The sequence below is a fragment of the Nycticebus coucang genome, chromosome 8 (genome assembly GCF_027406575.1).
Source record: "Nycticebus coucang isolate mNycCou1 chromosome 8, mNycCou1.pri, whole genome shotgun sequence".
NCBI classification, from domain to species: Eukaryota; Metazoa; Chordata; class Mammalia; order Primates; family Lorisidae; genus Nycticebus; species Nycticebus coucang.
This window is the reverse complement of record NC_069787.1, coordinates 62,600,979-62,623,698: the sequence shown is the minus strand read 5'-3', so window position 1 is coordinate 62,623,698 and position 22,720 is coordinate 62,600,979. Positions and strand designations below refer to the sequence as shown.

General features: G+C 35.9%; 1 protein-coding gene across 1 annotated transcript in view; it reads right to left on the bottom strand.

Moving 5' to 3' along the window:
- KCNH8 (potassium voltage-gated channel subfamily H member 8) overlaps nucleotides 1-22,720 on the bottom strand; it is a 433,959-nt gene that overhangs the window by 81,181 nt on the left and 330,058 nt on the right. Inside the window, exons 8-11 of the mRNA XM_053600548.1 lie at nucleotides 22,331-22,528; nucleotides 8,046-8,245; nucleotides 6,925-7,174; nucleotides 2,368-2,582 (exon numbers count right to left, since the gene is read on the bottom strand). Of these exons, the coding sequence (XP_053456523.1) occupies nucleotides 2,368-2,582; nucleotides 6,925-7,174; nucleotides 8,046-8,245; nucleotides 22,331-22,528 (863 nt within the window). The remainder of the gene's footprint in view (nucleotides 1-2,367; nucleotides 2,583-6,924; nucleotides 7,175-8,045; nucleotides 8,246-22,330; nucleotides 22,529-22,720) is intronic.

Here is a 22,720-nt window from a genome sequence, read left to right as displayed (position 1 = left end):
CTTGAAAACTGCTAACAGAGTCAATTTTAGTATTCATGGCAAATACACAGGTGAGGAAATACATATATTAATTAGCTTAATTTAGCCATTCCACAATATATACATTTTTCAAAAACATCATGCTATATACCATAAAATTTTTTAAAACAGATAAGAATCATTACATATACATGACATAAAAAGAAAATAGAGATTGAGATTCAATACTTTCACTTTTCATTCTGAGGAATATTAGCCAATTTCCTCTCCTTTCTCCTAACTTACCTTCAATCACTTTATGCTGTTATGGAGAGCTCAAAAGACACCTGTAGCTTATAATTCAATGTATTCAGTGAAAAACACAAAAACGAGACTTCACATCTTTTATGTTTACCTGGATGGAGTTGGAACATATTCTTCTTAGTAAAGTATCTCAAGAATGGAAGAAAAAGTATCCAGTGTACTCAATAGTAATGGAAGAAAAAGTATCCAATGTACTCAATACTATTATGAAACCAATATATAATCACCTACAATTTCATATGAATGATAAAACAAAACTATAGGCCAGAAAGAAAGAGGGAGGAGGAGGGAGAGAGGATGGAGGGGGCAGGCCAAGAGGAGGGAGGGTATTTGGTGGGACCTCATCTATTGTGCATTATGCAATGGTACATTTTAAAACTATTAAGAGTAGAGTATAAATGCCTTACCCCAACAAATAAGTGAGGTGATGGTCATGTTAACATGTTTTTTGTTTGTTTGTTTGTTTGGTTGGTTTTTTTTTTTTGAGATAGAGCCTCAAGCTGTTGCCTTGGGTAGAGTGCTGTGGCATCATAGCTCACAGCAACCTCCAACTCCTGGGCTCAAGCGATTCTCCTGCCTCTGCCTCCCAAGTAGCTGGGACTACAGGCGCCCGCCACAACGCTCAGCTATTTTTTGGTTGCAGCTGTCACTGTTGTTTGGTGGGCCTGGCTGGATTCGAACCTGCCAGCTCAGGTGTATGTGGCTGATGCCTTCACCACTTGAGCCACAGGCGCCGAGCCTGTTAACAAGTTTGATGTAAGCTTTCCACATATCAAATTAGCACATTGTACCCCATAAATGCATTAATGTACACAGTTATGATTTAATAAAAAAATTTTAAAAACACAAAAATGGTTCTAAGAAGAAGAGGAAACTTAATAAAAAATAGGTTTTAAAATCTGATACCTACATTCAAACTTATCCCAACCACCTACGATTGTGTGATCATATATGTGTGATTTTACCATTCTAAATCTCAGTTTTCCTTTCCTTAAAAAATAGGTTGATGCCTTAAAGATTTCTTGAGAAAAATTATGAGATGCTTTATGTAGGTAGAGCGTTTAGCAGATAAAGGGCAGCCAATAAAGGCTGGTGCCTCCTCTGTTGTTTGCTACCAGCAATGGAGAAAGCACACATGCAGCATTGGTGACCATGGACTTCACGATGAGATCTCATCTATGGATTCACTATCATTTGACAGCCCCAACCAAGGTAAAAGCATACACAGTTTAAAGTTTATCTCTACCTTCACAACACAGTATAATAATAACTAACAGAAACGTCTGAACAATATGGGTTAGTCAAAACCACAGCTTCTTAAATCCCTGGGGAAAAAAATTGAGTGCTGTAAATATCTGGGACAAAGCTCAAGACAGCCTATTAAGGCTTTGGTTGTTCTACAATGCTATGCATGCTCTGGCTTGCCTTTCAACAATCATTCCTATTAAATCATTTGTCTCTCTGACACATTTAATGAAGTCATGTTCACGATCAATTTAATCATAGGATTTAGAATTGTACATATTTTGACAGGAAAGCTGTTTGTATAAACTGAAACATGCAGCAAATATATAATTGCATAAAATGTTCATTATGTTCTCAGTGTGACAATCCTTGGCTTGAATCTTTTTATGCATATTTAGTCATTTTTAAGAAAGACTGTTTTGGGTACCATTAAGGAAAAAGATTATTTTTAAGCAAAATCTATGCCAAGCAATTCAAAACACAGCAAACTCTGAACGATATACTTTATCTGGAAATCTTTAAATTCTGGAGAAATCATGCATCTCCAGCTAAATGCTATGTATCATTGAAATTGATTCTAATTATAGGCCCAAAAAGATAAACAAGAAAGAAAATCTGTTAAGAGAAGTCATCCATGAATAATATTTTCCTGGAATATTGATAATAAACTTCGGGTTTAGCTTCTAGCTAGTTATTTAATTACCCAACTAGTGGCTGAATAATCTGACTTTCTATATTCAGAGACTTTTCTTGTGAGGTCAAGACACACAATTTCCTATTATAAATGATCTCCAGGCCTGATGTTATCAGGCCTCAGCACTAATTAGAAATGAAACTTACATCACTCTCATGACCTTCTCGAAGGTTGTATGTGAGGTCATGCTGAATGTCTTCCACAAATTTGTGGGCATATTCTGGGTAAAGGTCGAGCACTTCAAAGAGTCCTTTGAGGATGATGCACTGGAGATCACAGTAGGTTAAAGCCTTCACATCTGCATTGGTTTTGATCACTTGGTCCTTAATTGATAGATTTGCTCCAATTAAATCCCCTTTCCCTAGAAACAGGGAGGAGAGAGAGAGAGAGAGAAGTAATCTTAATAAAGGAAGCTGAGGCCTGAAAATTTCATTTAATTTATAGGCTTCATTTTTTTGAGATTACACTAAAAGGAGAAGAAACTTTATCTGGGGCAGGACTTTTCCGCTTTGGCATACAATGACATTATGCTTGAGCTTTAACTTTTGTTTTCTTAATGGCCACTTTGCTCCATTTCATAAAGAATCAACAACCAACAATTGAACAACAACATACAAACTTATTTTTGCAAATATTATTAGATGAAATGGCCCCCACTTCCTATTCAATAATTTTTTAACTTCTAAATTTTTATTTTTTGTTGGGCTCAGCGTTTGTGGGAGCAAAGTCCTATATGGAGGAGGCCGCAACAAAAGTCTGTTGTATTGAATTTGACAGTAAAAGGAAACATGCTGAACTAACCATGAATACCTGAGATAGTCATAAGAATTTATGGCAGATCAAAAAATGAGAATTTTTAAATTATTGGATTATATCTAAGTATTTTCTTCAAATTAATATTAGATTTAAACTTTAAAATTGAGCCGATTTGGGCAGAAAAAAGACCAGAGGAATAAATTGCCACATGGAGGGGAAGAATTCAAGTTTGATTTATTGTTTTCACCAGTATCACCAAAGTTAGAAATTTTGTTGCTTGTACATTTTGTTAGAAATCTAAATGCTGCTCAAAAACTCAAGGTTGGGGATGGATGCAAGATATAAATATGGCAAGATGTCTTGAATATTGCAAATTTTCAAATGTTCCTTTTGGGACAACTTATCACGACGCAGTGTCTTGTGTGATAAGCATTCACATTACTGTCAAGCAACTCTTGTTGCCGATATGTTAGGGTCATCATACTTCTATATTTTGGGTTGCCATGGTATGGCTATTTTGGTCACAATGACACTAGCTATAAAAAATAACAGCAAGGACTTGCCAAATCTGGCATCCCAGAAACTATTCCAGTTTATTCATTCATTCGATGAATATTTATAGGCACTGAGTATGTGTGCTAAACCTCAGGCTGAGTCCTGGAAAACAGGACATTTACTACTGGTAAATACAAAAATGGCTTTCACCCTCACTAATTTTATAGCCTTATGGATATTTTACTGTCTACAATTAGGATATTGGTTAAGTTTACCATAATTCTGAGTCTCGGTATCTCTATTTCTAAAAAAAGAGAAATGTTTCTATCGCTCCTTATGGTCTCCATTTCTCAGAATTACCCTTCTGATCCTCATAAATTAGTTATTCTTTCATTGGGGAAAAAAAGGTGATAAGATGCATCTGCAAACCATCTGGGTTAGAGCTATAACTTATGCTTAATGATAGTTAGGCAGGCTAACACCATCTGTGAAGAGAGCATTTACTGGTGTTTTATTTTCTTTTAAAACAACAATGAAGAAACTGGGGAGAAAAACACAATTACCTGGACATGAAATGAAGGTATACAAGACAAACACATTCTATTCTCATAACTAATTCCTGTTCCCATGACAACTGCCTCCCCAGGCATCAGATTAGAAATGTCTTTATGTATTGATTGGACAACAGAGTTGCTTGAACAAGTTTATGGTTTGACAGCTGTTTGGTGCTACATCATCTTCACAACAACATTAATTCCTTTCATTGGCAGAGTGATCACACATTTAATATCTACAGATCAAATGTGAAGCCATGTGCTAAGTTTATCAAAATCAGTATTGATTTGAATTGGCCCTATAGCATCATAATATCACAGGGAAAGCAAAAATAATTGATCTCCATTGAAGTGATGTTAATCACAGAGAGTAAATATTAATAGTCTTCATCTTTGTTTTGGATTAGCCCTAATAATACTACACACCAGTGTTTAAGAATGGTCAAATTACAATTTACACTTTTGGTATATACACAGGAGAACCAAAGATGTGAAAATATTAACCATGGAAATCACAATTTGTGGAAGAACTTGGGGCCAGGAGCATAAGGCAAGGCGTTAAAATCTTTCTAAATAGTTATTTTAGCTATAACTAGTTTCTTTTAAAAATAATAATAAAATTCAATTAAATCATGTTTGACAAGCAATGGCAGGTACCTAGAAGCCATTAAATTTGCACCCACTGTGCTCTAGTGTCATGGACGATGCCTTCATATTCCATTCTAAAAATTATTGCTAGTTACCAACTTTAAAAACTCACCACAATTACAGTAAAACCCACAATATATCTGCTTCTATTGGTGCATTATTTTTGATTACATGAATATTAAACCATGTGATTCTGAAAAAAGTGTCTAGTGCACGCTTTAAAATCAGTCAGGCTACCCACTGACAAATATTTCATGATTTAACAGTACATTTTTGAAAAAAATTAGAATTAATTGTCAATTCTAATTTAGAATCACAAAATGATAGGGTGACTGGCCTGTATCTGTACAAAGCTGAGAAAAGGCCAAAAAGAGTGTAAAATTTTCCTGTTAAACACACACACACGAAGCTTTACTCATTCATAAAGAAACTGACTGAGCTGTTCGTAAACTCTTTTACTTGCTATTTTCTGCTTTTCTATTAAGGAGAAAGACATAAGAGGGAGAGTCAAGAACTGAGTCAAAACTTTGAAAGGGAGGCCGCTGAAAGTGACAAATTAAAGTCAACAGAAGCAATGAAATGTACATGGCCCTTTCACCCGACCTTCCTCTCCTTCTCTTTACCTTTAATTGGGATGTTCAGGCTGCTACAATACAATACTTTAAATCAAATAGCTTATAAACAACAGAAATTTATTTCTCCTAGTTCTAGAGGCTGGTGAGGATCTGCTTTCTGATTCATAGATGATGACTTCTCACTGTGCCCTCACATGGTAGAAAGGACCAGACAGCTTTCTGGGGCCTCTTTTATAAAGACATTAATCCCTCATCACAGAGCAGAGCCCTCACGACCAAATCACTCCTGAAGGCCCCACCTCCTACCACCATTACATTGGAACTTAGGTTTCAACAGAAGGGACACACATATTCAGACCATCAAACACATCAGATTAATAAGGTTTCAAGATTTAAATGGGATAATGGACATAAACCCCCCAGATTAGGCACTTATTAAATATTAGCTCTCTTTTGGCTTCCAAAATTTAATCTATCTTTGAAGTTTCCTAGCTAGAATCCAGTGACAATGGTGCTACAAGGATTAGACAGAATAATAGGTGTTGTTTTGGTGTGAAAGGAACACTGAATACAAACCCCCCAAACTGAGGTTATCTTTGACTTTGGGAAAACAGACAACATACCTGTTTGTTGTCTCTCTGTGTTGTAAAAGTTTACATGACACCTCATATGGGAAAATACATTGCAACTAATTGTTTGCAAATATAAAGTTCTTTAAAAATAAAAAGCAAAAGCAAAAGCAGAAATTGGACTCAGCCCTTTTTTATTAGCACAAATTCTAAACATTTGGTGTATTACCCTGGCAATCAATTCATCTGTCTCTCATCATCTGTTACCACCTTGCTCTAAACCCCCTTCAGAGCTGTCACTGAGTTCAATTTCCAGGAGGCAAAAATTTTGGCTATTTTATGTTCTATGTGTTTAGACCAGTACTTGATTCATTCATAAGGGCCTTCCGTAAATGTTAGCTGAATAAACCAAGAAACGAGAGTGTTTTTTAAAAAAGGCCCACATAAAATTGTTAATAGGAAATTTTCTACATTAATCTATATCCCAATTAGTCAGCTGCCCTTTAAATTTCAGTGAAGATTAATTACGTCCTAATATTTGGAATCAACTTGTGGCACAAAATTTTCACAAAAAAATTGTCTTATGTTTTCTTTGGGGAAGTAAAAAGAGCTTATAGTCACCTGGGCAGTATTAGGTCAATGACTGTTGTAAAAGCTTATTCCTGAAATATAATCATTTTTGTTCTATTAACAGAGAAAAAACTTAATTTTGTGTTTCCTGAATTAATTCTCCACAAAAAGAAATGTCCTCTTAAAACTGAGTAGCTATTTCACCAGGAGGCAGTGAATGTCATGATTAATAATTTGGCTGTAGGAATAAAAAACAACTGAGTTTATTTTCTTACTATGTGACTTGGAAAAATTAGCCAAGGTACTACTCATTCATTTCTAAAATGAGGATAATATACCCCTAGATATTTTTACAAGAATTAAGTAATACGTTGCATATAACACCTAGGCATATTAAATACATAAGAAGAATAATTCAGAGTCAACACATTTATCTGTAATTTTACTACTTTCTGATAACAGGTTTTTCTCCATTTCATCTTTTTAATTTATGTTCTCGAGTACAATTTCATAGAAACTTTTTGATTCAGACCTACCAAGAATAGCCAGCACCATGCTGTCCTTAAGCACTTCCATGGAGCCGGAGCACACAAAGTAGATGGCCTGCAAAGCGTCCCCCTGACGCAGCAGATACTCCCCCGGAGCACAGAAAGAGGTTTTGATGTGGAGAGACAGAGACCTGAGGCAACCCCGGCTGGCACATTCAAAAAGGGACAACTGTAAGATCTCCTTGTTCAAGTGCATAGTGATGTCAGAACGCAGTTCATCTGGAAAGTCTTTCAAAAGCTGTCAGAGAAGATGGAGGAGGAAAACAAATTGGAGTTAAGTGTAGTTTAATTGAATCACTTTGTGAGACAGCAGGGATGTGTTCCTACTGTTTTCTACTGTTTGGCCAACTGGAGTTCAGAAGAAGAAATCTATGTATGTGTAATCCAGGATTTTTCAGTGACTGTGATCTCAATTATGTGCTACTCAATAATCAGCTGATCATAAAGCTAGAGAAATAGAACAAATTAATAAGAGACTCTGGCATGAAAACATATAATTCATTGTCACTTGGTCCTCACAAAGACTCTGAGATGAAAGATATGGGATTTGGCTCCCCTGGTGTTTCCTCTGTGATCATGATCATACAAAGAGAGAAGAAACCAGATAATCAGGTTTAAAAAGTTTGTTACTGGTTTGGCTGGTGGGTTGATGGAATGGTTGGTTCATTTATAGGATACCTTTTTTACAATGGCAGTCTGAGGTATTTATGAAGTCTACAGATAACACCTTTGATGGATTTTTTTACTTTATTGATTGTAAAAGCATACATTAGCTTGATTAATATAATCATCCAAGATCACACCATTAACCTGTCATAAGAATTGTTTCCTTCAAAAAAGGGGCCATGAGAGTGAAAATAAGCCAAATTGATTGACTAAAGTAGCAAGTTAATATAAAACATTTCTCAATCCAAAGCGGCATTATGAAAACACAAGACAAAGCAGAGGAAAGGAGATGGATTAGGATTCATGAGGGCTTAAAAAATAAAGGGATAAAAAAGTTGCTAGAGGTGTTTTGCCCTTTTGATACCTGCATTAAAACATCTTGCTTTTCCTTTTTCCATTTGTGCTTTCTGTCTGATAATGTCAACATGAGAAATAAACGTTACCTCATTTGAATCTATTCCATTGTTGACTGACCAGGTTGTCTGAAAATATTCAAGCATCCTCTGCTTGAGCTGTTGGGGCAGGTGATGGACACGGATAAAATCCTTCAGATCCTTAGTTCTCGTGTGGTAGAGGGACCATCTCGAGTACATCCTCTGTATGATTGCTGTCACATTCCCGAACACCAAGGCGTGCATCAATGCTAGAGAGAACAACACAGAAATGATGGTAGAGCCTGCTCCTGAAGTCTAAATTTACAGTCTATATCCTGGATCGCAGCACAGATGTTGAATGGGCCACATTGATACGGCTATTTTTGCTATTTGATACGGCTATTTGTCACAGGCTGCATCCTGAAGCAGTCGTTTTGATTCCATATGGCTTGATCAGAATAAAAATGTCCTTTAAAATTACTGAATGAATTGCAAAACAGGCCCCTTTGGTCTGTACATGTCTATTAGCTACCATTCTGGTTATGCCAAAATTTTATTTTGAATCCTATGCACATCTATATTGTTTTAATAGTTGTGATGTATTAGTTTCAGTAGTGTGATAGATAAGCTAGAAAGTTATGGCTTGATCATTTTAATTATAATAATAAATTTCAAATAGTCCATTATAATTGGTTAGCCTTTGTGGGAATTTTACTCTCAACCTCCAAAGCCATCATTTAAAATTATTAGTAGTTTTAGAATATTAAATATCTTAATACAAATATTGAGGAAGTTGTTAAAAATGTCACTGAGGATCCCTGAGCACTCTCAAAATGAGATTAATATGGCTCTAATTCCCAACCCCACCAGACCCTTGCAGGCACTTTAATTTTAAGGGCAATATCAGAAATTTTGAGACCTTTCAAGAAACAGATGAATTCACAAAGAAAAACAGGTACTCTACTTAGAGCCACTGCTGCCATACTGAGAAGCACCAGCATAACACAGACAAGGGCTCTCTGGGAAGTATCCAGCCATGGATGTCTGTTTTTCATATGATGTGACTGGATATCTTCTGGACAGCCTTTGAATATATGGGATTCCTGTTTCATTTGGGTTTGTCTGGCTGATAGTACTTAACTCCCACTTTCTCAGAGAGCCTCCTCCTTCCCAAACCTATTACCAGAGCGTAAGGAGATGAAAGACTTTCATCATCAGAATTTGGCAGGGCATGGGGATTGAGGTGGGGTGGGGGGATAGATATTTCTTCTGTGGAAAAGTAGAGAAAGTGAGAAAGAGGATAGATCTCGCCTTCCAGGATAGCCCCCACTGGAGTGGCTGGGTATCCTGAAGTCAGAAAAGGCAGGATGGATTTGCACTTACTCATCATTAGCAGAGTGGAGCTGGCATGATCCACAGGCACCAGCAGATAGTGCAGGGAGGCCCGGCACATACCTGGGGCTGAGAAGCTGAGAGAGATCTGCGAACCAGGTATACTTAATGTTTGCGGGCAAATCAACTCTCAGTGAAATTTGGATTTTAGCCCTGATCCCATCCTGCGACAGGATGGGCATTGAGGTAAGAAGTTCAGGGATTGGGTGAAATCATCTGTTTCAGTACTTTAGGATTAAGAAAAAAAAATAAAGATTTATTCTATTCATTTGTCTATTGGATCTAACAAAATGTCCCTGAATCAAAATCTCAGTGTCCAAGAAGCTATGTTAAAAGTTGCTTTGTGTCAGTGTCATTACCTCAATTCTTCTGAACATTTCATGACGGCCCCAGATCAAATTCTTTTTCTCCACACATTGATCAAGAATTACCAAACACTGGCATGTTAATTTCATTCTAGCCTAACACTGGAATTAAAATTCTCTTCCAGGTTACATATCATAACTTTTGTGTGAAACAATGGTCATCATTCCTATAGAAGCACTCCCTTAATAACAAAGCTCATTATTTTGGAAAAGTTATTAGAGTAAACTTAGGGTCCAGATACAATAGACAATATAGTTGCAGACAAAATATGGACCTCATATCAGACAGATATGGATTTGAAGATAGGCTTTGCTACCCCATTTCCCCAAAAATAAGACATCCTCCAAAAATAAGACCTACTTACAGGAAAGATAAGACGTCCCTGAAAATAAGACCTAGCACGTCTTTGGGAGCACACCTTAAAATGACACTGTCTTATTTTGGGGAAAACAGGGTACTTTCTAATTGTATGAATTTGGCAAGTTACTTAATGCCTTTAGATGAACTAATTTCCCATTTGTTAAATGAGCATATTAGTACCTTACTCATAGGGCTATTGCAAGAAGTAAAGAGCTAATCTATGTATAAAAAAACAGTGGCTGCTTAACTCATGTAATTTAGTGAAAAGTGTTATGAATTTTTAGCATGCTCAAAGAAGTAAAATTTGGGGAAAATGACCTTGATGTAAAGTTTTCTGGCAATCTATTAAATAGTGAAGAGTGGCTCTTAGTGGGAAAAAAATAAAAGAAATTCAAGAAAAATTCAATAAACTCCTGCTGTATGTGAGTACATGTAAGCATATATTATTCCTAAATTTTCAAAAATGAAGCATCTCCCAACAGGTGAAAAATATACCAAGAAAAATGTATATCACTTAACAACTTAATGGTGCCTTTTATTCTTTGTTGATTCTAAAGGGAAGTTCATTATTCTGTATTCTCCAAGAACCATAATAGTTATGATGCTTAAATGTTTTATTTGGAAGAGAAGATCTCTGTGATAAACACTCAGCAAAGAAAAGAACTGATTCTGTTCCAAGTCAAAGAAACTAAATGCCTATTTAAGGCTCCATTAATATCCCTACTGGCCAAGAGTTTGGAATCTCTATCATCTTTGACAGTATACACCAATCTTTTCATGGAGATGAAACCAAGGGCAGAGAACAATTTTTTTTTCACTTATTTTAACACCATTTTCCTTAATTATGTATATGATTTTAATATTCCTTTGCCTAATTATAATATGTAAAGCACTTAAAGTAAAAGAAGTGATATGTTCAGAATATTTAGCATCTTAATTGTACATTATCAATAAAATGAATTACTGGATTAATTGTAGCATTCATAAGCATTGCTGGAAAGCACTAGTCTATGTCTAAGTTACCATAATTTCACAGTCTCATTTCTGCATAGAAAACTATTTTAATTTAAATAGTTATAATATAAAATTGTAGCTCTCACAGTTTTTCATTTTCCAAAATTATTATGGCCTTTCTGACACCAGTTATCATTTCAGCCTGACAAAGAGTGTGTGTAACTGTCAGACAAAATCATTCCATCTGCTAGGAAAGTTTGACTCAAGAACTTATATATCCAGGTCAGTTTGGAAATTATTGCTCACTGTTCTTTTATGTCTAGCAAATTTGAGGTATATAATTCTCGAGTGTTAGACCTGCTGAATGTGTGTGAGTCTCTCTTTCTCTGTGTAGGAGTTTTGCATAAAATGTATTTTGTAAAATCTTATCTCAGTATAAGGGCTTTGAAGGAACCTCAGGAATTGGGATCTAAGACGAAAGTAAGCAGATCTCAAATGAGAAAATTTTATTTATAGGACAGCCTGACTTTTTCATTCTTCTTTCTCGTTCTCTTTTTCTCCTTCTCTTTTCCACTGTTTTTTCCTTTCCATTTTCTATTACCCTTTCCCCTTCCCTTCCCTTTATTTTTTCCTTACCTGAATTTTTTCAGCAACATTGTTTTCCTGGAATATTATATCATAACTTATTTTTTTGTAGGTTTTTTTGGTGTGTTTTTGTTATTTATTTTTATTTCAGAATATCTGTTTTTAGTGTGTTTTTATTATTTATTTATTTTTATTTCAGAATATTAATTTTGGTGTATTTTTATTATTTATGTATTTTATTTCAGAGTATTTCTGAACATACTACTTTTCTTTAAGTGCTTTACAAATTATAATTAGGCAAAGCAAAGTTAAAATCATATACACTAGTTTTGTTTACATATTTTGTTTTTCATACAGATTTGGTCAAAGTTGTAAGTGTGCCCTTTACCCTGACAGTGTGCACTGTACCAAAGAGGTATATATTTGCCCATCCCTCCTTTCCCCTCCTCACCCTCTAACTTGATTTTCATTGAGATTTACTTTCATAAGTTCACTTGTTTCTTTACCCAATTATTTTGCAGTGGCTTTGGAGTCTATGTAGAGGCTGTTTTCTAATGATATTAAGGGAGACCAGGACTCAGTTTTTGAGTAATCTTAGCTGCCTTCTTTCTCTCTTCCACCTACTCATCGTCCTGGAATTTTCCATTCTTTGTTACAAGTACACTGGATTGTAGATGGCATATGGCAGAGAAAACAGAAGGTGAGAAAGATTTTCTAAATGATGACTTTAAATGGCAGGGCAAAGATATGTTAGGAATACCCTGAATTCGTGACCACCATAGCTCATACAAGTCCCATAAAATTATGTCATGGTAGTGTGTAGTGGATGGGGGTATCCAAGGGAAACCTTGACTGCTTCATAACAATAATACCTCACTTCAACTGGAAATGTTCTCAGCGATGAGCCATCTTTACTAGGAAGCTTGATCAAACCTCCACGGCTGAGTCGATGACCCCATCAATTGGGGCAAATTCATTAGGTAACTATAGACAGTCCCTTATAAGTATGACAGAAGAACTTTTAAAGACATGTTGAAATCCCCAGCATATTTTGATTTGTGGTGAAACGAATATGTGTAGTTAGATATAAATGTTTCAGGAAACAGAAGACTGAAATACCATTTTTTGGTGATTACATTGTATATAATTTTAATTTCCGTTTTGCAGTCTTTTCTAAATGTGCATTATAATAGCAAAAATGGTAATAAAAAAAGAAAGAACATCATCTGCTTAACTACCTACTTCCATTATTAAACTGTGAACTCCTCGAAGAAAAGCATCATGTCTTAGTCATCTTTTTTCTCCAGCACCTAGCGCACTTCTTGGAATAATTTAAGTGTGCCATAAATATTGATGAAACTGAAATGAATTTCTGATAGTTTGGGACTTCCTTTAAATAGTTTTATAATAGTTAAGTGGTTTAAAAATTTATTTTGAACAGTTCAGCCCCAAACACATCCTTTCCCCTCATTCCACTCCCCAAAGTCAAACTTTTAAAATATTTTTTTAGGCCTTCTTGTGGTAACCATCAACATTGTAGACAACATAGTTTTACTCCTATTGTCAAACCTAAAACCAATCTTATGTGAAAGACAACTTAACTATGATCAGGTTCTCAAAACTAATACTATTTTATCTCCTCTATTATAATAATTTTACAAGGCAGAATTAATATTAAAACACACATATAGAAAGTTATACAAATATTAAATGTATAGCTCATTGAAGTTTCTCAAGGCAAACATAGCTATGGAATCACCTTCCCCCACACCCACTCCCCCATGGTAATAAACAGAACATTATCAGCATCCTGGAGGCCTCCCTTTGTCCTGTTCACAGTTACTAATCACCCACTCACTGTGGTTATGAATTATACAATTACAATAAAAAACTTTGCCTACTTTTGCACTTTCTCTAAAGAGAATCACACAGTATGTAGTTTTTTTTTTTTTTGAGTCTGGCTTCTCTGCTCAGCATTGAATTTATAAGATGTATAAATCATGACGTTGTATGATGTAATGGTTGATTCAGTCTCATTACTCTGTAGTTCAGCCTTGAATAGTTACTTACAGTTTACTTATTTATTGTCTATAAAGGTATATTCTCCTATGAATGAACATTCACTTATTAATGGTATTTCCAGTTTCAGATTCTTAATAATACTCATATTGGAATATATGTATATGCCTGTTGATATATATAGGAATATATATATTCCTTTCCATTGGTTATATACTCATAAGTGGAATTGTTGAGTCACAGAGTACAGGTATGTTTAGATTTGGTAGATATTGGCAAAATTGGACAAAACTGACATGCCTAACAAAAGTACAGGAGAGATCAAGCTATTCCATATCTTCTTAAACACTTTAAATATACCATTCTGGTGAGAATAAAATGGTACCTAATTTTGGTTTGGTTTTAATTTGGGTGTTACTAATGATAATGTTGAGTACATTTTAATATGTATATTATCTACTTGAGTATTAGAAATCTATTTCCAAAGTACTTTTATAACCTTGTGCCCATTTTGGGAGGTTGTCTATTTTTTTCTTATTGATTTGTAAAAGTTATTTTATATACTAGCCATGAGTCCTTTGCCAGATAAATATTTGCAAATATCTTCTCCTATCCTGTGGCTTCTCTGTCCATGCTTAATCATCTGTTTTCATAAAGAGACGTTTGAAGTTCAATTTATCATTCTCTTCCTTTATTGTTGGACTTTTCGTGTTATGTACAAGAAACCTTTGCCAAATCCAAGGTCATGAAAATGCTCTCTTATATTTACCTTTTGGAAGCTTAATTATTTTCTTTTACATTTAGATTAAAACTCATCCAGAATTAATTTTAATGAATAGTTTTAAGAGGGATCAAGGTTGTTTTCCAACATGTAGATATACATTTGACCTTGTAAATATATAGGAACATTTATTGAAAATAAATGTCACTTGTGTCATAAATAAAGTGACCATATACATGAGAACCTTTTTAAACTATTTCACTGGACTATTAGTCTATTCTTGAGCCAACATCAGGCTTTCTTAATTATTGTAAGTTTATAGTACATCTTGATATTTGTAGCTCAAATTTTCCAATTTTGTTGTTTTTCATGATTGCTTTGACTAGTTTTATCTCATTTCTACTAATATTTAAAAACAGCCTGCCAATTTTGAAATACATGCCCACATCTCTGGATTTTTGTTGGGATTGCATTAAATATTCAAATTAATTTGTGGTATCTTTACAATGCTAAGTCCTTCTCCACTACCCACCATTATTATATATCCTTCCATTATTTTAAGCCATTTGTAAATATTCTCACTAATGTTTAACAGTTTTCTGTTTAGAAGTATTGCAGATTTTTAGTTATATTGATTCCTGTATATTTGATGTTTTTATAATAATTTTTATATTTCATTTTCTAACTATGATTTTTGCATATTGTTCTTGTAGCCATCAACCTTAATGAATTTATTTATTAATTCTAATAGTCACTTGAAACTATTAGGACTACTTTGTTTTGGGTGTTTTCAAAGTTCATGTAGATTTATTTACATATAATTTTTTAAATTATTTTTGCTTAATCTCGTTGTTTTATACTTTTTAGTATTCTTCCCACTTGTCTGTGTTTTGTACATTCCAGAGTCACAGATGCCTGAGTGGAAGTTTATATGTTATCTTAAATAGAAGCTCAATATCTATTTAAAGATAAAACCTGTGTAACTCACCTGGAAATTCTGACAGGTTCTCAGAGGATACTTAGATTGGTCCACTCCGCCCTTTTTCTCCCATTTGTTCTCACCCAGCCTCCATGTACCTCTGCTCTTGATAATTATTTGGAGTTTTGGCAGTCCCCCTTCTCATTTAACATTGCAACTGTCAACTTTTGTAGTAAATACTGTGTCCCTGCCAATTTCGTCAGCCTTGTGTAAGGGTTCCTAATAAGAGACCCTAGAATTAATTTCATGGTAATACACATTAAATTTTTTCTTTTTAAAAATAGTGTGTGTATATATATATATATATATTTTTATTTTTTTGCAGTTTTTGGCCAGGGCTGGGTTTGAACCCACCACCTCTGGTATATTGAGGGGGTTTGAACCCACCACCACCACGCCCTACTCCTTGCGCCATAGGCACCACCCTAAAAATAGTGTATATTTATAGAAACTAAGTAAATATCATCAATTTATAATATACAATGAGATGGATATTTTATAAGAAGTTTGCCAGGTCTCAGGGAATCCTGGCATTTAAACTCACTAACCCTCTGTTGGCTTATGTTTGAATTGGGGTATTAATAATCTCCATCTCATAGTGTCATGAGAATTAAATGAATAAAGTGCTCAATATTGTGAGCTCTTATGATTAGTTCTTAGTGTTATGCAAGTAATTAGTTAATTAGGAAATATTAAAATGCAGGCATCATTTATTCTAGCTTAGGGCAATTTTCACAATAATACAGAATTATTTCCCATAAATACAAATCTGGGAAGCTTTCACTATTAAATTTGAGTCAGTTAGATGACATTTGGCATTCAAATGCACCGGCTTCCTATGCGCTGCTTAACTCACCTAAATGTTTTATTGCCACTTTACAGATGAATACTGACTTTGCACCAGAGTATTTGCTCAATAAATACTTGACAAAAAAGTGACAAACTGACATTATCAGATTATTTCCTGTGTTTTTTGGCCTTGTGACCCATGTAGCTCCTACCTACAGCAAACAAACAGCAGAGAATAGATTATGCCTTATCAATTTCCAATTCAGGACCATTCACAATCTAGTAAGTAGATCAATAGAGAATAAGCTCAGTTATCTAATGGATTTTTTCAAACCTTAAATTAGTAGGTTTGAACTTTGATCATTAGAGCATTTCTAAAAATTTCCACCAGTAGTAGAAGAAACTGGGGCAAATATTAAGTAAGCATAGACTGTGTTTATCTGCAAAATGCTATGTTTTGCTAGTTTGAAATATAGGCTATCCAGGAGAATGGAAATTATATAAGTCATAACACTGGCTATGAAACAGCCACTGGGGGGTTTGTCTAGCACATTGTAGCTCTTCAGAAAATGAGAATCCTGGTCCTCTGCTCCCTAAGCTGTCACTACTCTACATCAGCCAAGAGCCGATTACAATCGCTGCAGTCCCAGCAAGCTGCTTCAGCAACTCTGCCACAGCACTGCCTTTCCAAGAAATTCTCCTTGTTTCTGAACTTCCTAACTGATCTGGCATTTGGCACTTACTTTCCGATGTTGTTAAAACTCTTTCCACAGAGTTTCAGAGTAATCAGCCTATCTGCTCCGAAGTGGAGCACCAGATCCTTGAGGGAAGGTTTGATTTTATACTTCTTTGGTTTTACTGTGTGCTGGACAACAATTTGCTTAACATCTCACACGCTCATGTCACAGGGAAACTTGTAGGAGCCATCCTCTATTGAGGGTATATGTGAAACTTGGTGGACGGTCTGTGAAGCTAGTAAATGATGCCCCATGATCATATCAATGTACACAGCTATGATTTAATAAAATAAATAAATAAACTGTAAGGGATAGATTAAGGCCATTAAGAGAACATGTTACAACAGGCTTGGGGTGGGAGGAATACTGAGGGGCAGAAAATATTCATAGAATTCTGTTCTAAGAGGAATGCTTACATCATCCAAGTAGATGTCCACATCTCCTCCTACCTCACAACAGCAGTGTTATATCAGCCAAGTTTCCCTTTCTGCATTTAAAGAGAGAAGTTAAGTATTCACCTGGGTTCAAACCTTGTCTCTTTTACTCATTGGTAGTATGGCATCGGGAAAATGACTTTAATTCTCCATGCTTTAGATTTGTTATCTGAAAAATGTGGCTAATAAAAATTTCCATCCCCTATCAGTTGGAAGGTTTAGAAAGGAGAAATTATACTAAATATTTCAACATTGGCAATTTATTGTAGAGAATTGCTTTCCCTGATGTTGGAGGGCTGAATGAGCAAAAAGGAAGCAGAGAGGTAGCATGGGCATCATTAATGTAGAAGGCATCGTCACCCTTAGAGCTTGGTACATAAAGGGAGGAAGTGGGGTTGTCAGAACATAGAAAAAGCCCAGTGCAGAAGCTGTCGTGTCAAGGAGCCGGGGCTCTGACTTTGTGCAAGGTGGCACCCGCAAATGATACAGGGATTTCTGAAGAGGCCCGGTGACCCTGGTTCTGAGAATGCCTAATGAGACTGGAAGCTGGGACCCCTGTTGCTGCTGACATGCCTGTTTCCACTGAGGAACAGTGTGCACCCTGGAGCAGGCTGTCCCTTCTCCCTCCTCCTGCCTGACAGTCTCTACTTAGTGCACCGCACTGGACGAAGTAACTGAAATCACTTGGCAAAAAAGAATAAGATTTATGGAATGCAAACACTGGTATTACAATGCAGAGTATAGAAGGGTAGATTTGGGGTCCAGAGAAAATGTTATAATAACTTGACTATTTGTTAAATGGGAACAACTATGCCAATCCCATAGATTTGTATTTGAATTACTCAGGGTAGTGTATTAGAGCATATAACGCAAAGAATGGATAGTAAAAGCAATTAGTAAAGTCAGCTATTTATTATCACATTTTTTTTTTATTATTGTTGGGAATTCATTGAGGGTACAAGAAACCAGGTTACACTGATTGCATTTGTTAGGTAAAGTCCCTCTTACAATCGTGTCTTGCCCCCAAAAGGTGTGGCACACACCAAGACCCCACCCCACTCCCTCCTTCCCTCTCTCTGCTCTTCCTTTCTCCACCCTTCCCTCCTTCTTTCTCTCTCTGCTCTCCCCTTCCCCCATCCCCACTGTGTCCTTAATTGTCATAAATTGTCCTCATATCAAAATTGAGTACATGGGATTCATGCTTCTCCATTCTTGTGATGCTTTACTAAGAATAATGTCTTCCACTTCCATCCAGGTGAATACAAAGGCTGTAAAGTCTCTATTTTTTTAATGGCTGAATAGTATTCCATGGTGTACATATATAACAACTTGTTAATCCATTCCTGAATTGGTGGGCATTTAGGCTGTTTCCACATTTTGGTGACTGTAAATCGAGCTGCAATAAATAGTCTAGTGTAAGTGTCCTTATGATAAAAGGATTTTTTTTCCTTCTGGGTAGATGCCCAGTAATGGATTGCAGGATCAACTGGGAGGTCTACTTTGAGGTCTTTGAGGGTTCTCCATACTTACTTCCAAAAAGGTTGTATTAGTTTGCAGTCCCACCAGCAGTGTAAAAGTGTTCCCTTCTAAAAAAAAAAAAAAGAAAAAAAAAGTGTTCCCTTCTCTCCACATGCACGCCAGCATCTGCAGTTTTGAGATTTTGTGATGTGGGCCATTCTCGCTGGGGTTAGATGATATCTCAGGGTGGTTTTGATTTGCATTTCTAATAATTAGGGATGATGAGCATTTTTTCATATGTTTGTTAGCCATTTGTCTATCTGCTTTAGAGAAGGTTCTATTCATGTCTCTTGCCCTTCGATATATGGGATTGTTGGCTTTTTTTATGTGGATTAATTTGAGTTCTCTATAGATCCTAGTTATCAAGCTTTTGTCTGATTCAAAATATGCAAATATCCTTTCCCATTGTGTAGGTTGACTATTTGCTTTGGTTGTTGTCTCCTTAGCTGTACAGAAGCTTTCCAGTTTAATTAAGTCCCATTTGTTTAATTTTGTTGTTTCAATTGCCATCGCAGTCTTCTTCATGAAGTCTTTCCCCAGGCCAATATCTTCCAGTGTTTTTCCTATGCTTTCTTTGAGAATTTTTATCTGTTCATGCCTTAAATTTAAGTCCTTTATCCATCTTGAATCAATTTTTGTGAGTGGAGAAAGGTGTGGGTTCAGTTTCAGTCTTTTACATGTGGATATCCAGTTCTCCCAGTACCATTTATTTAATAGGGAGTCTTTCCCCCAAGGTATGTTCTGGTTTGATTTATCGAAGATTAGGTGGTTGTAAGACATTAGTTTCATTTCCTGGTTTTCTATTTGATTCCAAATGTCTATGTCTCTATTTTTGCGCCAGTACCATGCAGCCTTGACCACCATGGCTTTGTAGTACAGCCTAAAATCTGGTATGGTGATGCCCCTGGCTTTATTTTTATTACTAAGAACTGCCTTAGCTATATGAGTTTTTTTCTGGTTCCATACAAAACGCAGAATCATTTTTTTCCAAGTCTTGAAAGTACAATGTTGGTATTTTAATAGAGATGGCATTGAATCAGTAGAATGCTCTGGGAAGTATAGACATTTTAACAATGTTGATTCTTCCCAGCCATGAGCATGGTAGGTTCTTCCATTTGTTAATATCCTCTGCTATTTCCTTTCTTAGGATTTCATAATTTTCTTTATAGAGGTCCTTCACCTCTTTTGTTAGGTATATTCCTAGGTATTTCATTTTCTTTGAAGCTATGGTGAAGGGAGTTGTGTCCTTAATTAGACTCTCATCTTGACTGTTAATGCTGTATACAAAGGCTACTGACTTGTAGACATTGATTTTATATCCTGAGACATTACTACATTTTTTCTTTTTTTTTTTTTTAAATTAAATCATAGCTGTGTACAATAATGCAATCATGAGGTACAATGTGCTGGTTCCATATACAGTCTGAAATATTTTCACCTAATTGGTTAACATAGCCTTCGTGGCATTTTCTTAATTATTGTGTTCAAACCCGTATACTCTACACTTAGTAAACTTCACCTGCACCCTTCCAAGATGCACCCTGGTGTGGACCCACCAATCACCCCACCTTCACCCTACCTCCCCCTCCCTTTACCCCTTCCCCATATTCTTGTTCTGAAATTGGGTTATAGCCTTCATATGAAAGCAGCACTATAACAAAGATATTTGTACCATAATGTTTATTGCAGCCCAATTCATAATTGCTAAGTCATGGAAAAAACCCAAGTGCCCATCAACTCATGAATGGACTAATAAATTGTGGTATTTGTATGTTACTATATTTTTTGATGACTTCCAGGAGTCTTGTGGTCGAGTCTTTGGGATTCTCTTAAGAATAAGATCATATCATCAGCAAAGAGGGAGAGTTTGACCTGCTCTGCTCCCATTTGGATGCCCTTTATTTCCTTATCTTGCCTAATTGCATTGGCTAGAATTTCCAGCACTATGTTGAATAGTAATGGTGACAGAGGACAACCTTGTCTGGTTCCAGTTCTAAGAGGAAAAGCTTTCAGTTTTACTCTGTTGAGTAAAATATTAGCTGTGGGTTTGTCATAGATAGCTTCAATCAGTTTTAGAAATGTGCCATGTATGCCTATACTCTTCAGTGTTCTAATTAGAAAAGGATGCTGGATTCGAATGCTTTTTCTGCATCTATTGAGAGGATCATATGGTCTGTGTTAATACAGTGGATAACATTTATGGACTTGTGTATATTAAACCAGCCTTGCATCCCTGGGATGAAACGTACTTGATCATGATGTATGACTTTTTGATAAGAAGCTGTAATATATTGGTAGGATTTTTTTGAGAATTTTTGCATCTATATTCATTAGTGAAATTGGTCTGAAATTCTCCTTTTTAGTTGGGTCTTTTCCTGGTTTTGGTATCAGGGTGATGTTTGGTTTGTAGAATGTGTTGGGGGGAGATTCCTTCCTTCTCAATTTTTTGGAATAATGTCTGCAGTACAGGAATAAACTCTTCCTTAAAGGTTTGATAGAATTCTGATGTGAAGCCATTTGGACCAGGGCATTTTTTTTTGTGAGCAGTTTCCTTCATTATTTCCATCATTTTCATCCATTGTTTTCATCATCTGTATTCTAAATTCCCTTTCTATCATTTCTAACATTTCATTATAGGTGGAATCCTCTGTAGTAGCTACCGCTGGTCCCTTGGTGTGTGTGGGGGGTTGCTCTGGACTGTTTTTTCATGCTACCAGGATTTTTCTGCTGATTCTTTCTCATGAGTGTTTTCTTTTACCTGTTTCCTTGCCCTAATTTTCCTTTCACTTCCTCTTGCTCTTTAAGTTAGTGTGCCTCTGGACTAGGGTTTCAATGAGTCAGCTGGTGGCGGGATTAGATGGAATGAACACACACAACCATTTGCCAGTTCTCCACTGCTTTTGTCCTCCTTATGGGGTCCAGAAGTCTCTCATTGACTCCTTGTGTCCCAAAAGGGATGTTTCTGGGCAGATCCCACCGGCCAGAGATGCCTGGAGTCTTCTCTCCTCAGTCTCACCTTGCCCAGTCCACATTGATTTTCTTTGTATAAAATTTGTATTTTATTTTAATCAAAGAATCTATCAAACATTCTTATTTACTATGTAATATTAATAAAATTTGATAATACCAGCGTGTCTGGAACCATGGAATGGAGTTTCAAACATGTGCCTGCTACTCAGACTCATGTAGCTCATAAACATGAGAAGGAAACAGAGTGTTAAGAAAAAGTGCCAGCCTGTTCAAAATCAACCATCAGGTAAATGGCTGCTTATTCATCTGTCCAGAAAATAGGATTCATTAACATCACAGACTCTCATTGCTAATCTGTATGTATGCTAAAATGTTTGTATACATGTAGATAGAAATAATATTAGTGCTTTTAGACTCATCCCATGGTAACCAAAGTATCTCTATTATGTTCCAGGACAGAGCAAACAGAACAGTGACCATTCGATGGACACATGCTCCTTTCCTTGGCATAAAAGAGGAACTTCTCTTACCACCAATCAACATGGTGCAGATGGAGAAGATCTTTTCTGCATCTGTATTAGCAGAGACGTTCCCAAATCCCACGCTGGTGAGGCTGCTCAGAGTGAAGTACAGAGCGGCAATATAGGCACTTCGGATCGATGGGCCCCCCAAGGTATTATTGCCATAATATGGAGACTCCAGTCTCTTTCCCAACTCATGAAGCCAACCTGCAATGGAAGAAAGAATATCAATTTTAAGAACAAAAAGTAAAATCCCAGGATTAGTGCATGTATTTAAATGATAAATGAATCTTTAGGGACACAATAATTTGCTCGAAAGGAAGAAGAAAGTTAAAAGGAAATTAAGGGCAAGGTATTAGATTTCATTGCTACGAAAGCAAAAATATCCCTTTAAGGTGT